Source organism: Triturus cristatus, chromosome 10, assembly GCF_964204655.1.
Source record: "Triturus cristatus chromosome 10, aTriCri1.1, whole genome shotgun sequence".
NCBI lineage: Eukaryota > Metazoa > Chordata > Amphibia > Caudata > Salamandridae > Triturus > Triturus cristatus.
In genome coordinates, this window is record NC_140593.1 from 1,072,537,996 (window position 1) to 1,072,553,478 (window position 15,483).

Genomic DNA, 15,483 nt, shown 5'->3' on the forward strand with positions numbered 1-15,483 from the left:
TTTAATGCCAATCGATTTGCCCCCAACTCCAACATATTTATGTGGAGCCCCGTCTCCACCAGAGATCAGTGTCCCCTGATCTCCCCCCTCACAGATGGCCACCACATCCCAGAAGTGACGCATATGTCACTACTGTAAAATCTTGTTTGGGAAGGGAGGGGGGTCTGTCATTGACCCAATCGCGTTTTGCCAACCACCACCGCAGATCTCTTGCAGTTACTTCAGATATCTGGACGGTGTTGGTGAGATTTCCTCGATGCTGTGCCCATTGGAACTTCAGGTCCCACTGCAGAGCCCGCATACGCCACCTGGCATGCGTTACCACCAGGATGCAGGAGGTCATGAGGCCCAACAGCCTCCGAGTCAGTCTCACACAAAGGCTTACACATTGGAATCATAACCCGAATGGCCTGGACTCGCTGCTCGGGAGGAGGTTCCGAAACTGCACTGCGTCCAGAACAGCTCTGATGAAAGTGAGCTTCTGAGAAGGAGTCAGGTGTGACTTCGGCATGTTTATAGAGAACCTCAGCGGATGCAGGATGTCAGCCATAGTCTGAAGATGGGAGACGGCTGCCTGGGGCGAGGAGGCCTTCAACAGCCAGTCATCGAGGTAGGGGAAAACTGACACCCCTAACCTGTGCAGATAAGCTGCGACCACCGCCATCACCTTGATGAGCACCCGAGGGGCACTGGTATTGCCGAAGGGGAGCTCGGTAAACTAAAAGTGCTCATGGCCTACCTTGAACTGCAGGTAACGCCTATGGCCCGGCAGGATGAGGATGTGAAAATACGCATCCTGCAGGACCAACGCTACCATCTAGTCTCCTTGGTCTAGGGCAGAAAAAACCTGAGCTCGAGTGAGCATCTTGAACTTCTCCTTCTTGAGGAAGAGATTGGCAGTATGAAGATCTAAAATGGGCCGCAACCCTCTGTTCTTCTTCGGAATCAGAAAATAGCAGGAATAACAGCCACTGTCTACTTCTGAAAATGGGACCCTTTCTATAGCTCCCTTTGCCAACCTTAAATGATCCCCTGTCAGCCATTCCTGATTTGGAAGAATGAGAGGAGGAAAACAGAGAATAGCCCTCCAGGACGATCTGCAAGACCCACTTGTATGATGTAATGGATCTCCAGTGGGGGAGACGATGATGAATTCTCCCACCAACTGGAGTAGTGTGGTCCTGCTGAGTCAGCCTGGGAGTGCTTGGAGGCTGCAGCTGCGGCTGCTGGGGGCAGTGTTCCTGGATCGGAATGCAATGCGTCCACGTCCTCGCATGGCTTGGGCAGTCTGTGCAGGACTGGGATAGGGGTGATGTGGTTGGAAACCCCTTCCATTGCCATGAAAGGGCGAAAGGAAGACTAGCCACGAGGAGTGGAGAAGAGGCCCAGGGATCTGGCCGTAGCTTGAAAGTCCTTAAACCTGATCAGGGCCGAATCTGCCTTTTCCCAAAAAAGATGGGTTTCATCAAAGGCATGTCCATCAGATTAGGTTGGACATTGCCGAGAAGCTAGTTGTTCTAATCCAAGCGTGGCACCTCAAGGCCACCATCATTGAAATTGATATCCGAATCCATTGGATCTAGGCCACACCATATGGTGAATTTTGCTGCATCTCTCCCATCTTTGACTGCATGGGAGAGCACAGCCCCGGCCTCCTCCGGGACCTGTGGCAGCACTTGCGCAACCGTCTCCCAAAGGGAATGGGAGAGACGGCCCAATAAGCATGCAGTATTTAATGACTACAATGCTAGGCTGGAGGAAGAAAACAACTTCTTTCCAAATGAGTCCAGTCTCTTGGATTCCCTATCTGGAGGGGCGGAAGGGAGCGTGCCCTGGGACGTAGAGGCCTTCACCACCAAACTTTCTAGTGTGGGGTGTTGGCTGAGCAACTTTGGGTCACCCAGAGCTGGGTGAAGGCGCTGTGCAATCGCCCTATTCTCAGGTGCCCCTGTGGTAGGCTTGGACCATGTGCCTAGATGGACATCCATAAGGGCCCGAATAAAGGGCAAAAGGGGTTCAGAAGTGGAAGCCCCTGTTTGAAGCACCTCGGTGAAGAGATTAGTCCTGACCTGCACTGCGGGTAGCTCTAGTCCAATGACCTCAGCTGCCCTCTTTACCACCATGCCATAGGATGTCCCCTCTTCCATCGCCACTGTTAGCGGAGAAAGCATGCCAGTATCTGGGGAAGTGTTCAGTCCACTGGCCTCCCCACATTTCCCATACCAGTCCAAGTTGTCCACAGAGACATCCTGGTTTTCAAGAGGGTCCGTAGACCCCTCCTATTCCTCTGTTGAGCCTTGCACATCTTCAAAATGCTCAGGCGACAACATAGAACCCCTGGGTTCAATCGACATCGGAAATGGCATTGAGCGACGTCATTCTGGCTTCCTGTCTTCGGGGATGAGGATGGGGCTAATGCCGCTGATGGGCACCGGCTGCGCCGCAGGCCCCGACTTAAGCTCCGATGCCGGGGGAGGTTGAGATGGCACGACTGGCGTCAACCTGGATCCAGATCAGATCCTTGAGGCCCCACCGGCGCCTGTGGCCAGTGTCAAACCCAATAGGACCTCCTTCGGCTCTGCGGGCCTGAGGGTTCACCAGCATTGTCGTTCTGCTCAAATACGAGGTGAATGGACTCATAAAATTATTTTATTTGAGCTGGAGTCGCTCCAGCTCCCGGAAAAGGAGGGAGGCGCTAAGTCGACTCTGGCTCCAGCTCCGAGGAACCATGCCTAGAGCATCGGTGCTCCTTACCTCTCTCGACAATGGACGTTAGCTGAGGTGAAGAGTGTCCCGAGGACCTCTAGTTGAAAGAAGAGACTTAGGGCTCCTGGAGCGGTCCTGCGGCCTCCTCTTCTTCAAACGGGTCCACTGAGGAGTCTCACTGGATGGTGTCGACTGCCAGGCCAAGAGGAGCTTCATTGCTTGCTCTCTCAAGGCCTTCGGAACCATGGCCCAGCAGTCCAAGCATGACTTTGAGTCGTGGTCACACTCGAGACACCAGAGACAGACGAGGTAGGGATCGGTGACGGACATGATGCAGTGGCAGGCAACCTGTCTTCCTCAAAGACATCCCTCGCACATGAAGTGGATTTCTTTTCTGAATTCAACAAAAGTCAAGAAAAAGCCTGGCAAAAAGCAACAGAGGGGTAGCTCTTCCCAGATCGGCGCTTAACTGGCATGGAAAGAAAAGAACTGACATCTGCGAGCCTGGGTAGCACCTATATAGACACCGCGACGTCATAACCAGCGCTACCGATGCCGACGACATCATGAGGAGCCGGATGGAGCTACCCGAAGCCGCGCACAAGGGGTATTACTCAGCAAAATTTTAAGGATCCAGCCTGATGACTGGGATATTCAAAGGTAAGGAATCTGCAGCTAGAAGTCTTCATCAGATTACACTTTTTAAATTTTGCCTATACATTACCATTGGAAACTTCACAGTCAGGGTGGAGATCTCAGCATGGTAAAGTATAAAGAAAAAGAGTTTATTTAACTCAAATATAAATATTAAAAATAGTTGTATTTTAAATATTAATGTAAATCTATTTTATATAATTACTTTAAAGGTAGAACAGAATAAGTCATTAATGGAAATCTATTTAATCAATCTAAAATTATTTTTTTTAAGTTTAAATTAAAATATAAATTCCCAAGTAAGGAAAAAAATGAATGTGGAGTAACAATTATTAAAAGTGATGTATGGAATTAATTAAAATTCATTTCATTTTTTTTATATAATTTATTTTTGCATTATTTTTAAATTCGAAATGGGTTACGTTTTATAATTCAATAATAATATATATTTCTATATATCTTTTAACATTAATTTATATGTATTTATATATGTAATGATTTTAAATGATTTATTTTAATTTAACATTATTTCCTATGAGATTTTGTTTCAAGTCCTTACTTCAATTATGTACCATTGGAAAGTGCTGCAGTACCAGTGGTTGACCATGTGTGGTGTTAGACTTAGTCTAGCTCTGAGCTGGAGTCGTCTACTACTGTTTTGGGTCCCTTTTTAGCTGTCATGACTTTAGGAATTGCAACTTTTGAATCGCAATGGGCTTACTCCTTTGTGGTTGGGTGCATATCTCCCTCTAAAGAACTCCCTGATCCTCACTAACTCCCTTCTAACACATCCATACCCCTCCCATTTAGTAGGAAGTATGTCCCTTTTTCTGCCAATCTCCACCCACATTTGCTACTCAATTAATCAATCAATCAGGATTTATAAAGCGAGGGTAATCACCCGCAAGTATTCAGGCTCTTGCAGGTCCCAGAGGCTTATTCAAACAGTGTGGTCTTGAGGGCCATTCGGAATTCCGAAAGTGAGGTGATGGTCCGAAGGTGCATGAGGAGGCTGTTCCAGGTCTTTGCTGCGATGTGGAGATGGAGTGTCCTCCACTACTGCTTCGGTAGATGCGGGTAGTATTGGCAAGTGAAAGGGAGGCGGAGCTTAGTCTTCTTGATGGTTAGTGGAAGTTCAGGCGGTGGTTAATGTATGCTGGCCCTTGGTTGTCTAGAGCCTTGTGTGCGTGAGTCAGTAGCTTGAATTGGCATCTCTTCTGTATGAGGAGCCAGTGGAGTTGCCTGAGGTGAGTTGTGATTGAGTTTGTCAAGGAAGGCTGAGGATGAGTCTGGCTGCGGCATTCTGTATGGTCTAAAGTCTCTGTAGGAGGTGTGCAGCGATTCCTACGTAGAGGGCCCTGCCATAGTCCAGTCGGCTGGTGATGATGGCCTGTGTCACAATTAACCCTGGGCGGAGTATGCGGAGTGGTGCTCCGCATAGTTTCACAGAGTTTAAAAAAAACTCCATGGAACTACGCTCCGCTGCGCACCCTACCCCCTCCCAAAGTTATTAAAAATAATTTAAAAAGCACTTACCTGAGGTGTCTGCCTCGGCTGCCTCCTCCTCGTAATGGCTGCTTTCTCCTACCTTCTCCTCCCACTGAATAACCACTACGTTGTATGACTTGCATGTCCGCCACGGAGTCGTAGTTTTGCCTGAGCTCTGCGTTCACAGCAGAACGCGGAGTAGGCAAATCTCCGCTAACTCCGCTGGTGGAGCGTAGTTACCCACTCGGGGTTAGGGACGATGAGTCTCATGTGTAGGTGTAGCCACTTGAAGATCTTACACAGCATGCACAGAATAAGGAAGCAGGCGGAGGAGGCAGTGTTGATCTGTGATATCATGGTGAGCTTATTGTAAATGATGATTCTGAGGTTTCTGGCATGGTAGGAGGCAGTGGGTACGGGTCCGAGGTCTGATGTCCACCAGGAGTCGTTCTATGTGTTGCTGCTGTTGCTAAAGATCAGTACTTCAGACTTGTCTGTGTTCAGCTGCAGATATTTGTTCTTCATCCAGTCGTCAATGTTTGTCATGCACCTGTGAAAGTTGGTTCTGCACAGTTCTACGCTATGAAGAACTTTGAACATCAGGAACAGGAGCCCACATGACATTTCCAATAGGACGTTAGGAAACCTGCACCTGGCTCATCTTTCCAACTGTACTACTGGGAATGCTTATGACCACAAATAAACACAAAAGTAACCTCAGAGTAGAAAATCTATGCCTGTGAAAATCTATGCCGTACGGATTTTTCGTGAAAAGGGTTAAAAAGCCACCATGTTCAAGTTCTTAGTCATCCCATAGAAAGCCCAGCACAACACTGTGCATGTTTGGAAGTATTTCACTATCACCAAATAAGCTGCATGGAGCCACTGTGGTTGGAACAGAAATTGACAGAATAGCAATGAAATGACGTTTGCATCTCTTACCTTGAAAGTTTCTGACACAACAGAGTGAAGCTTGACAAGGCGGTTTAGTGTTCCTGCTTTAAACTCTTGAAAGTAAAGCCGATAAAGCTTTCCCAAATGCTGAGGAATAGGAATAGGAATATCATGGTCTATAAAGAGAAAAATGTAATTTAATTAAAAAAAATAGCCAAACAGGTACGACAGAATTTGAAATTTCAAGCTTTTCCAAAGTCTTAAGCACGCAAGACAGAATTCCACTGGAGCCTTGTCAAATATTTTACAAGGAACAGTGTCCAACACCACTCATTACAAAAGTGTTGGTGAGCTTGGAAGGAATATCATAAATGGGATCGGTAAAGTAAAAAGATTGTGTGAAAAACTCAGGCAAATAGACTTTGGAAACAAGATCATTAAAAAAGATCGCTTGGCACTAAAAGATTGTGAGAAATCATATCTACACAAAAACACATGGAAAAACGGATGTATGAATCTAACATTAGAGAACTTGAGGTCAAATGTACTAAGAATGTTTATGGTCGCAAACGTCCGATTTGGCTTTGGTGATCATAAAAATGATTTTTCAGATGGAGTAATCCTAATTCAGGAGTCAGAAACGTTTTTCTGACTCCTAAACGGAGTGCTAATAGATACCGCTTTGGTATCTGGATAGGGGCGTTGTAGGCGTCCCTCCCCATACCGAATCGTTATGTTATGAATTTTAGTCGCAAAACATTAAAAAGCTATATAAGACACATTTATATTTTTTAACTGGCATTTTAAGGCGACAGCGATGCATTGTGCACGTGTGTGATTTTATTCCATATTTCTCATGTTTTTAACTGTTTATAACACAACGTTCAGGTATCAATTTTTTTTAGAAATGTACGTGTGCGTTCCTTGCATTTTTCTATACTGATATATTTTAAACACTTTCTAATTTACTGTAAGAACAACAGTAATTTTTACTGCAACTAGGTTAACTGGAATTATTCTGCTCTTGAAAAGAGTGAGTCGGTGAAAAAACAAGAATTAGGAGTTCAGTCTCTTTTTTGGAGGAATAAAACCCAATTTATTTAGAAATAATTTTCATGATTCATTCGAGCATTCAGAGATGAGCAGTGTATATTTTTTAGATGATCCGCTTGGCATCATGGAACTGGAGTGCTGGTCTGCTTTTCATTTACAATGCTTCAAGGCCAGTCTGCTTGCGAAGAAGATACTTAGCAATGCTTCCAGAGGTTCTGCTTTATATTTAACTTATGATCGGAGTCCGGTTATTCTTCCAATTTTCCACACCTTCTCGCTATTCAAATAATGGTTTCTATTTCTTCCTTATATAACAACTGAGAAATTTGTGTTATCATTTAATGCTTTCAGATCCAGATACCATCAAGAAAGGAACATTCTAATTTTCTCCTGGATCGCCGCTCAATGGAAGGTGAAAGTTTATATTTTCTTTTTTTAATGGTGGTCCCTATAAATCATAAGTTCTAATTAGAGAAGGTATTAACTACCACTGGCTGTTTTAGATTGCATTTTCACTTGTTGCAGCACCACACAGCGGTGGTGTTGTCTGTGAACACCTGCATGAACTTCCCCTTGACAGAGGGAAGAAATGCCAACCGAATCGCTCGGAGCGCCAATAAATTTATGTGGAGACTCAACTCCCTCGGAGAATAGTGCCCCCTGATCTCCACCTCTCCCAGATGGCTGCCCCTTCCCAGAAGTGACGCATCTGTCATGACTGTGAGATCTGGTTGGGGAAGGGAGAGAGGTATGCCGTTGACCCAATCGCGGTTAGTTAACCAACACTGCAGATCTTTTGTAGTTCCTTCCGAGATCTGAACCACAACGGTGAGATCTTCCCAATGCTGTGTCCATTGCAACTTCAAGTCCCACTGCAGAGCCCGCATACACCATCTGGTATGTCTCGCCAACAGGATGCAGGAGGCCATAAGTCTAACTGCCTCAGTGTCAGACTCACCGAAATCCAGGATAGAGGCAGAAATATCGGAATCATAGCCTGAATATCCTGGACTCGCTGCTTGGGAGGATAAGCCTGTGTCCAGAACAGCTCAGAAGAAAGGGAGCATCTGAGAAGGAGTACGGTATGACTTTGACACATTTATGAAAAACCCCAGCGAATGCAGGAGGTTTACCATAGTCTGAAGGTGGGAGACAACTCCCTGGGGCCAGGATGCCTTCAACAGCCAGCTGTCGTGGTAGGGGAAGACTGACACCCCTAACCTGCACAAATGAGCTGCGACCACCACAATCACCTTGGTAAACACCCGAGGGACACTGGTAAGATCGAAGGCTTGTGGCCTACCTTGAACCACAGGTAACGCCTGTGGCCTGGCAGGATGGGAATGTGGAAATACACGCCCTGCAGGTCCAATGCTACCATCCAGTCTTCCTGGTCTAGGGCAGACAAAACCTGTGCCAAAGTCAGCATTATGAATTTCTCCTTTTTGAGGAAGAGATTGACGATCCGAAGATCTAAAATGTGTTGTAGCCCCTTGTTCTTCGGAATCAGAAAGTAGCGTGAAGAACTGCCACTACCTACTTCTGAAACCAGGATCCTTTCTATAGCTCCCTTGTCCAAGAGAGCTGTAACCTCCTCTTGGAGCAACTTTAAATGATCCTCCATCTGCCGTTCCTGATTTGGCAGAATAGGAGGAGGAAAAGAAAGAACAGTCAGTGAACAGCCCTCCTGGACAATCCGCAAGATACACTTGTCTGATGTTATAGATCTCCAAAGGGGGAGATGATGATGAATTCTCCCACCAACTGGAGTATTGTGGTCCTGCAGAATCAGCCTAGGAGTGCTTGGAGGCTGCAGCTGCTGGGGGCAGTGTGGCCGATGACAAGCGGGACGGCACCGTGTCCATGTCCTCGCACGGCTTGGTCAGTCTGTGCTGGAGGTGGCTAGGATAGGGTTGACGCGGCTGGTAACCCCTTCGGTTGCCACAAAAGGGGCGAAAGGAAGACTGGCCATGAGGTGTGGAGGAGAAGCCCAAGGATCTGGCAGTAGCTCGAGAGTCCTTGAACCTGACCGGGGCCGAGTCTGCCTTTTACCCAAAATGATGGGTTCCATCAAATGGCATGTCCAACAAATTGGCTTTGACTTTGCCCGAGAAGCCAGTTGTATGAAGCTAGGCATGGCGCCTCAAGGCCACTATTGTTAAAATCGACCTACCCAGCAAATCGGTCGTATTTAAGCCACACCGTATGGGGAATTTTGCTGCATCTCTCCCATCCTTGACAGCTTGGGAGAGCACAGCTTGGACCTCTTCTGGGACATGTGCCAGCACTTGCGGAACCGTCTCCCAAAGGGAATGGGAGGTATTGCCCAATAAGCACGTGGTATTCACTGATTGCAATGCCAGGCTGGAGGAAAAAAACTTCTTCCCAAATGCATCCAACCTCTTGGATTCCCTGTCCGGAGTGGCAGAAGGGAATGCACCTTGGGATGTAGAGGCCTGCACCACCAGACTCTCTGGGGAGGGATGTTGGCTGAGAAGCTTAGGGTCGCTGGGTGATGGCGGCGTGCAATCGTCCTATTCACAGGAGCCCCTGTGCCATATTTGGACCATGCTCCCAGAAGGACGTCTGTTAGTTCTTTATTAATGTGTAACAAGGGTTCTGAAGTGGAAGCCCCAGGTTGAAGCACCTCAGTTAGGAGATTAGTCCTGACCTGCACCGAGGGCAGCTCCAGTCCAAGGACCTCGGCTGCCCTTTTAACCACCATCGCATAGGATGGTCCCTCCTCTGTAGCCACTGTTGGCGGAAAGAGAGAATGCCAGTATCTGAAGCAGTATCCAGTCCACTGGCCTCCCCAAGTTCCCCTTACCAGTCCAAATTCTGCTCAGAGACTTCTTGGATTTCAAGAGAGTCCCTGGACCCTTTCCATTCCTCTTCCGAGCCTAGCACATCCTCAAAGTGTTCAAGCGACAACATAGAACCTCTGGGTTCTGTCGACATCGGAATCAACGTCGATCAATGTTGTTCTGGCTCTGTATCAGGGGGTATGAGGATGGTGCTTGTGCCACCAATAGCCGAACTGAATCTGGGATCAGATCCCTGGGGCCCCACTAGTGTCGTGGCCAGAGCCGACGGCATCAAACGCAATAGGGCCCCTTTCTACTCTTCGGGGCCCGAAGGCTCACCAGCAGTGTTGTTCCACTCAAATACGTGGTGCATGGGCTCATAAAACTTTTTTATTTGAGCGGGAGTCACTCCGGCTCCCAGAAAAGGGTGGAGGCGCGAAGTCGACTCTGGCTCCGGCTCGGCGGAACCGTGCCTAGAGCATTGGTGCGCCTTACCTCTCTCACTGACGGACGCCAGCTGAGAAGAAGGCGAAGTCCGCTTGAACTTCTTCTTCTTCTTATGCCTTTTCCCCGATTGTCCCCAGTACCCCGAATGGGAGGAAGAGGACTTAGGGCTCCGTGAGCGGTCCCGCAACCTCCTCTTCTTCGATCGGGACCGTGACCTCCTCGAAGTCTCGCTTGATGGTGTCGACTGCAGGGCCTCAAGTAACTTGATTGCCTGCTCCCTCAAGGTCATCAGAGACATCGCCCGACAGTCCAAACATGACTTCGTATCGTGGTCATACTCAAGACACCACAGACATACACGGAGGGGGATCGGTGACCGACATCATTCGGGAACAAGTCCTGCATGGCTTGAAACCTGTCTTCCTCAAAGAAATCCCTCGCACACAAAGTCAAAATCAAAAATGTCAACAAAAGTCGAGAAAAAGCTAGACAAAAAGTGTCAGAGGGGTAGCTCTTCCTGGATCAGCGCTTAACTGGCGCAGAAAGAAAAGAACTAAGGGCTGCACACTGGGTGGCGCCTATTTAGGCACTGCAACATCATAACTGATGCTAACGATGCTGACGACATCATGCAGAGCCGAATGGAGCCACCCGATGTCGTGCCCAAGGGGAATTGCTCTGCAAAAGTTTCCGGATCGTGCCTGACGCCTGGGAAATTCAAAAGTAAGGAATCTGCAGCTAGAAGTCTCTATCAGATTGAATTGTCTGCAGATCATGGAGGGAAGGCTAGTAATACATTCACAACGAGACGTTTCAACATGTTCTCATTTTGCTTCCTAAAAGCCTATGCACTCGCCTCTCTAGAAATAGTCTCCTGCACAACATGACCTTGTACAAGAAATGCACTCGTCTCTACTGAACATAGCGTTCATCTAGCACTCTTAGAATGTGAAACTCAAGAGTGCACTGAGAGCTTTTTCTCACAAGTATGGCTTCTATGTGTTAGGTTATGTTAATCCCATTTGTATACCGCACTCATTACCCAGGAGGGTATCCTGGCGCTGCAGATAGGTGGGCTGTATCCCCCTCAGGGGTTGGTTATTCAAAGAGGCAGGTCGTCAGCTTCTTGAGGAATTTGGAGTTAACAGACGGCTCTGATGTTCTGTGGCAGGTCGTTCCAGCCTTTGGGGGTGAAGTGAGAGAAAGCTTGTCTCTCATTCCATTCTTGGTTATTCAGAATATCTGTGCTAGGGAGAGTCCTGCGGATCAGGGGTGTCTGGTGGGCTTGTGGAAATGTATGTGGCTGCTGAGGTAGGCGTCCCTATGTTGTGTAATGCTATATATGTGTGTGTGAGCAGTTTGAATTGAGTGTGCTTGTGTATGACGAGCCAGTGCAGTGCTTTGAGGTGAGAGGAGAGATGTGGGTGCAGCAAGGTAAGTTGAGGACCTACCTCAAAGTGTAAAGTGCTAGATCATGAGGGGATTGAATGAGAGCCCTTGGTTCCCTAGTCTCCAGTACACATAGCACTTGTCAACCTAACTAAAACCAAAAATGTGGCTACCTTCAAATCAACAACAAACTGAGGCAAGCATTTGCAATGCAATAGGTCTCGAATTTGCGAGAGCTAGAGCTTTTGGCATTGTAAATGGTAATGTCTTTTAGCACAGTGTTTTTGTTTGGAGTGTTGTGAATGTATGTGGTTTGGATTGGAATTATTATTTGTGGAATTGTGTGGTGTATAGTGTATTTGAGTAGCTGAATTATGTGGTATGGTGAATAGATAGGGGTGAGAACTGCAGGAAATAGATAGAAAGGAAGATAGAGAGGGATAGTTAGTTTGAACAAGAAGTGGTGAATGAACTCCAGACAGGAACAGAAAGAGTGTGTGAGAAAGAGTGAAAGAAGTGGACAGCAGGGCACAGACATATAAAGACGGACACCCGTAGAAGAGGAGGAAAAAATGGATTTGAGGGACTGAAACCTTGTAAAGTAAGAGAAAAATATTGTGCGGAAAGACCTGAAGTGAACCACATGAGAGAGGCGGGAATAGTTAGTGAGAGAGAGGGATGAGGATGGTACGAGGAAGAGAGTGAAATTAAGAGAGCAAGAGAGAGAGAAAGAGAGAGAGAGTGAGAGAGAGGCGAGGGGTCCCCGGGGAGGGGGAGGCAAGAGGTGGACTAGTGCACAGTCCGAGGAGGTACCGGAAGGTAGAATGCGTGAGAAGGTATTATAAAGAGGAGATAGGGAGTGTGAGGGAGGGATGAGAGGGGGCAGACGGATTGCAAGATGAAAATGGGTAGTGGGAGTGTGAGGGAGAGATGAGAGGGGCAGTGGGTGTGTTGTGGAGAGATGACAGAATTGGTGGAAGTGTGAGGAAGATATGGGTTGTATTGGAATTGTTTGTTGTGGAATTGTGTGGCGTGGAGTTGTGTAGTGGAAATATGTGGCATGGTGTGCTGTAGCATTATGTGGACAGTACTTAAATGATATTAAATGGTATTAAGTGTAATGGAATTTTGTAGTGCAGTGGCAATATGGTGGTTGCACAATTGTAAGTGACAGCCATAAAAGTATTGTTCTCCTGCCTGCTGAGGTAGCTATGGGGACTTATCCTGTACCAGCACTATGCGGTCCAATGTCTCCAGTCACCAAAGCCAGGTTGCATCCGTTCTCTCATCACTTACTGTATGAAGCCATGATCATTACTTATCTTCATGCCACCCAGACAATGGCGGCACTGCCCGGTCAACATAGAGTTCAGGTTGCATCAAGAATACAGGTCCATTTCTCAACTATGTCCATAACGTACATGTAAACGATGCAGCCACTTTTTAAATTTCTCGTTTTTAGGTCTCGCCTAGGAGGGCCTTTAGCCATCGGTCTTCACTTTTGAAGCACTGCACTCGTGCTTCTGGCGGCATCCACCTTGCGGGAGCGAGCAGTGGCGCGGCCACGTTAATTACAAACATATGGCCGCTGCTCGCTCCTGCAAGGTGGATGCCGCCACAAGCATGGGACATAGAATCCTAGTGACCCCTCACTCTTGGGCTAAAATGAGGCCTGGGGCGGTGACAGAAGCTTCAAGGATGAAAACTATTCCTCTTTCTAGTACATTCTACAGCCTGGTAGCTGTAGCGCTAAGTTCACTGTAGCACGATTCGAGCAGCAGCCCTCTGACCCTCGAGCGCACACTAACTCTTCACACAAAAACCCACAATCTTCCACCCAAGCGCCCTAAAAGCCATCACCCCCTCCGCATATGACTGTGAATACAGTACAATACGACCTGAAATATTTTGACTCGTAACAATTTAGACATGTCACTATTGTATTTTATTAAAATAGAACTAGTTACGTTAATTTTCTAGAAAAACAAACGTTTCTGCTATCAATTTATTTCTGCCTAAAGGCCTGTGACTTGATTATTACGGTTTTATTTCGAGTTCCACAATATTTGAGGGCACATGGTTCAAATATGATAATGCATGTGCAGTAGTTACCACCAAACAATAAAATCCAGAATTTCAGAACACAAAAAATTGAAATACCTTCCTTATGTACATTTTTTTCATACATATTCATTCTGGAAATACCGAAAAACTGACTGGATTTTACTGTTGTAGCTTGATTATCTCGATTGAGAAAAGAATGGGTTCTTTTATTTTCTTAAGAAGGCAGAGCTGGCGAGGCACTTTTGCATTCACTGGTGTTCATCTTAGGTCCAGGATGGCTGGCTCCATGCTAGATTTTCAGGATAACCACTGCCCATGTGAATAACTCCCATTCAGAACGATATCTCGAAGAGCTGGCGTGGATTTAGCCCACGTGCACCTACAGTACACTAGACTCTGTTAAGTTAAATTGATGTGTTAATTGCATGGTTGCATGTCAGATGCATGGTGCGGTCACTTGTATACACATATGCATAATTCTAGGTTCCCTCAGGTTACAAAGCTTAACTGTATGCCTCGGGTCCCATCTTGCATCCTACCCTGAGATCAGTGAGGTCCTACATCCAACGCGCCCGGTGGCACATTCCCTGTCAGCCCTCATTCTCCACGAGCGCCCACCCTGTCTCTGTGTGTAATAAATGGTTCAGTGCAGTGAGCATCGCCCCTCTCGTGTCTGGCAATCGGCAGGGGGCTCAGCCGCTGCACGGGGCGGTCATCTGATAGTGCCTCCAATTTTTAGGTCGAGCCTGGGCAGCGCATGCGCTGCTCTGCGGCATGCTGTATTGGAGTATTGACTTGAAGCCTCGCCAACTCTCCACCCATATTTGTCATTGGCTTTTGTCATTGTCCTTCGTAAATGCTGGCTTGTGGTACGTTAATAGGCTGGTTAGTCCCTCCTTAGTAACCCCTTGTCTTCATTTGTAACCTCCCATGAGGACTGTCCCTTTTACTTCGGTTGCTACATGGTGGCTCTTATTTAGTCTGTAAGCACTATTTTCTTTAATGCTTTCTCCTACTGCAGGCACTACATGCATTCCTGCAACAGTCAGCGCATTCAGCGCGCCATGCACACTTTCATTGGGCGCTTTTACAAAAAAAAAATGTGTTTGTCAACTCGACAAACAAATGCATTTTTTGGTAAAAGCACCCCATACCGAGCTTTCACTTTAATAGCGGCCGCGGACCTTTCTATAGACACGGCTTGTCTAAAGAAAGGGTCCTTGCCGACATTAATGTGAAAGCGCAGCCTAGGGCGCTTGTAAACAAAAAGCATTTGCAACGCAATAGGTCTCGCATTTTAGAAACTTTGACCTATTGGTGTTGTAAATGACAATGCCTTTTATTATTGCAGGTTTTTTAAACACATAAATAAATGGCATTGTCAATGCCAATAGCTCAGAATCTTGCAATTGCGAGACCTATTGCATTGCAAATGCTTATGCTTCATCTTATATTGCCTCCGAATATATACTTTTTTCAAATATTAGGTGTCTGTAGTTTTTAGGTCGAGCCTAGACAGCGCATGTGCTGTCGCAAGACCTGTAGTAAACACAATATGGAGGGTCATTTCTCTTGCTGCTTGCCATTCGTTAACTCTGCGATTGCTCTTCTTATCTGGCTTATTGTTGGCTGGCATCTGATACGTCACTTTCGTTTTTTTAGGAAGCAGCACCGACCAACTACAGTTAGGTTACGCTGCTGGCTGTTATCTTTTCATTTCGGGACTACTTGTTTCATATGTACGCACCGCCGCCTGAGCGCCTCAGCCGGCGCTTTGTCTCAGCGCCTGTGACTTACACTCGCAACCGTTTTCTGGACCCCGGGCCCACCTCGCAGCACTCGAGGTAGGGCATTACATGCTGCTGCACTTCCACCCAGCTCGCGCACAGGGAGTCAGCATTGTAATGTGTGCTCCTCTGCACACGGAGCACTTGACAGCACATTTCTGCCGGCAATGACTCAGGGTTATTGCTTGGTGACAGCC

The 15,483-nt window shown here is 47.0% G+C and overlaps 1 protein-coding gene across 1 annotated transcript in view; it reads right to left on the minus strand.

The window, feature by feature from the left end:
- Positions 1 to 15,483, minus strand: part of LOC146796583 (kinesin-like protein KIF19) — a 1,608,680-nt gene that overhangs the window by 456,088 nt on the left and 1,137,109 nt on the right. The window contains exon 15 of the mRNA XM_085629222.1: positions 5,791 to 5,918. Within this exon, the coding sequence (XP_085485348.1) occupies positions 5,791 to 5,918 (128 nt within the window). The remainder of the gene's footprint in view (positions 1 to 5,790; positions 5,919 to 15,483) is intronic.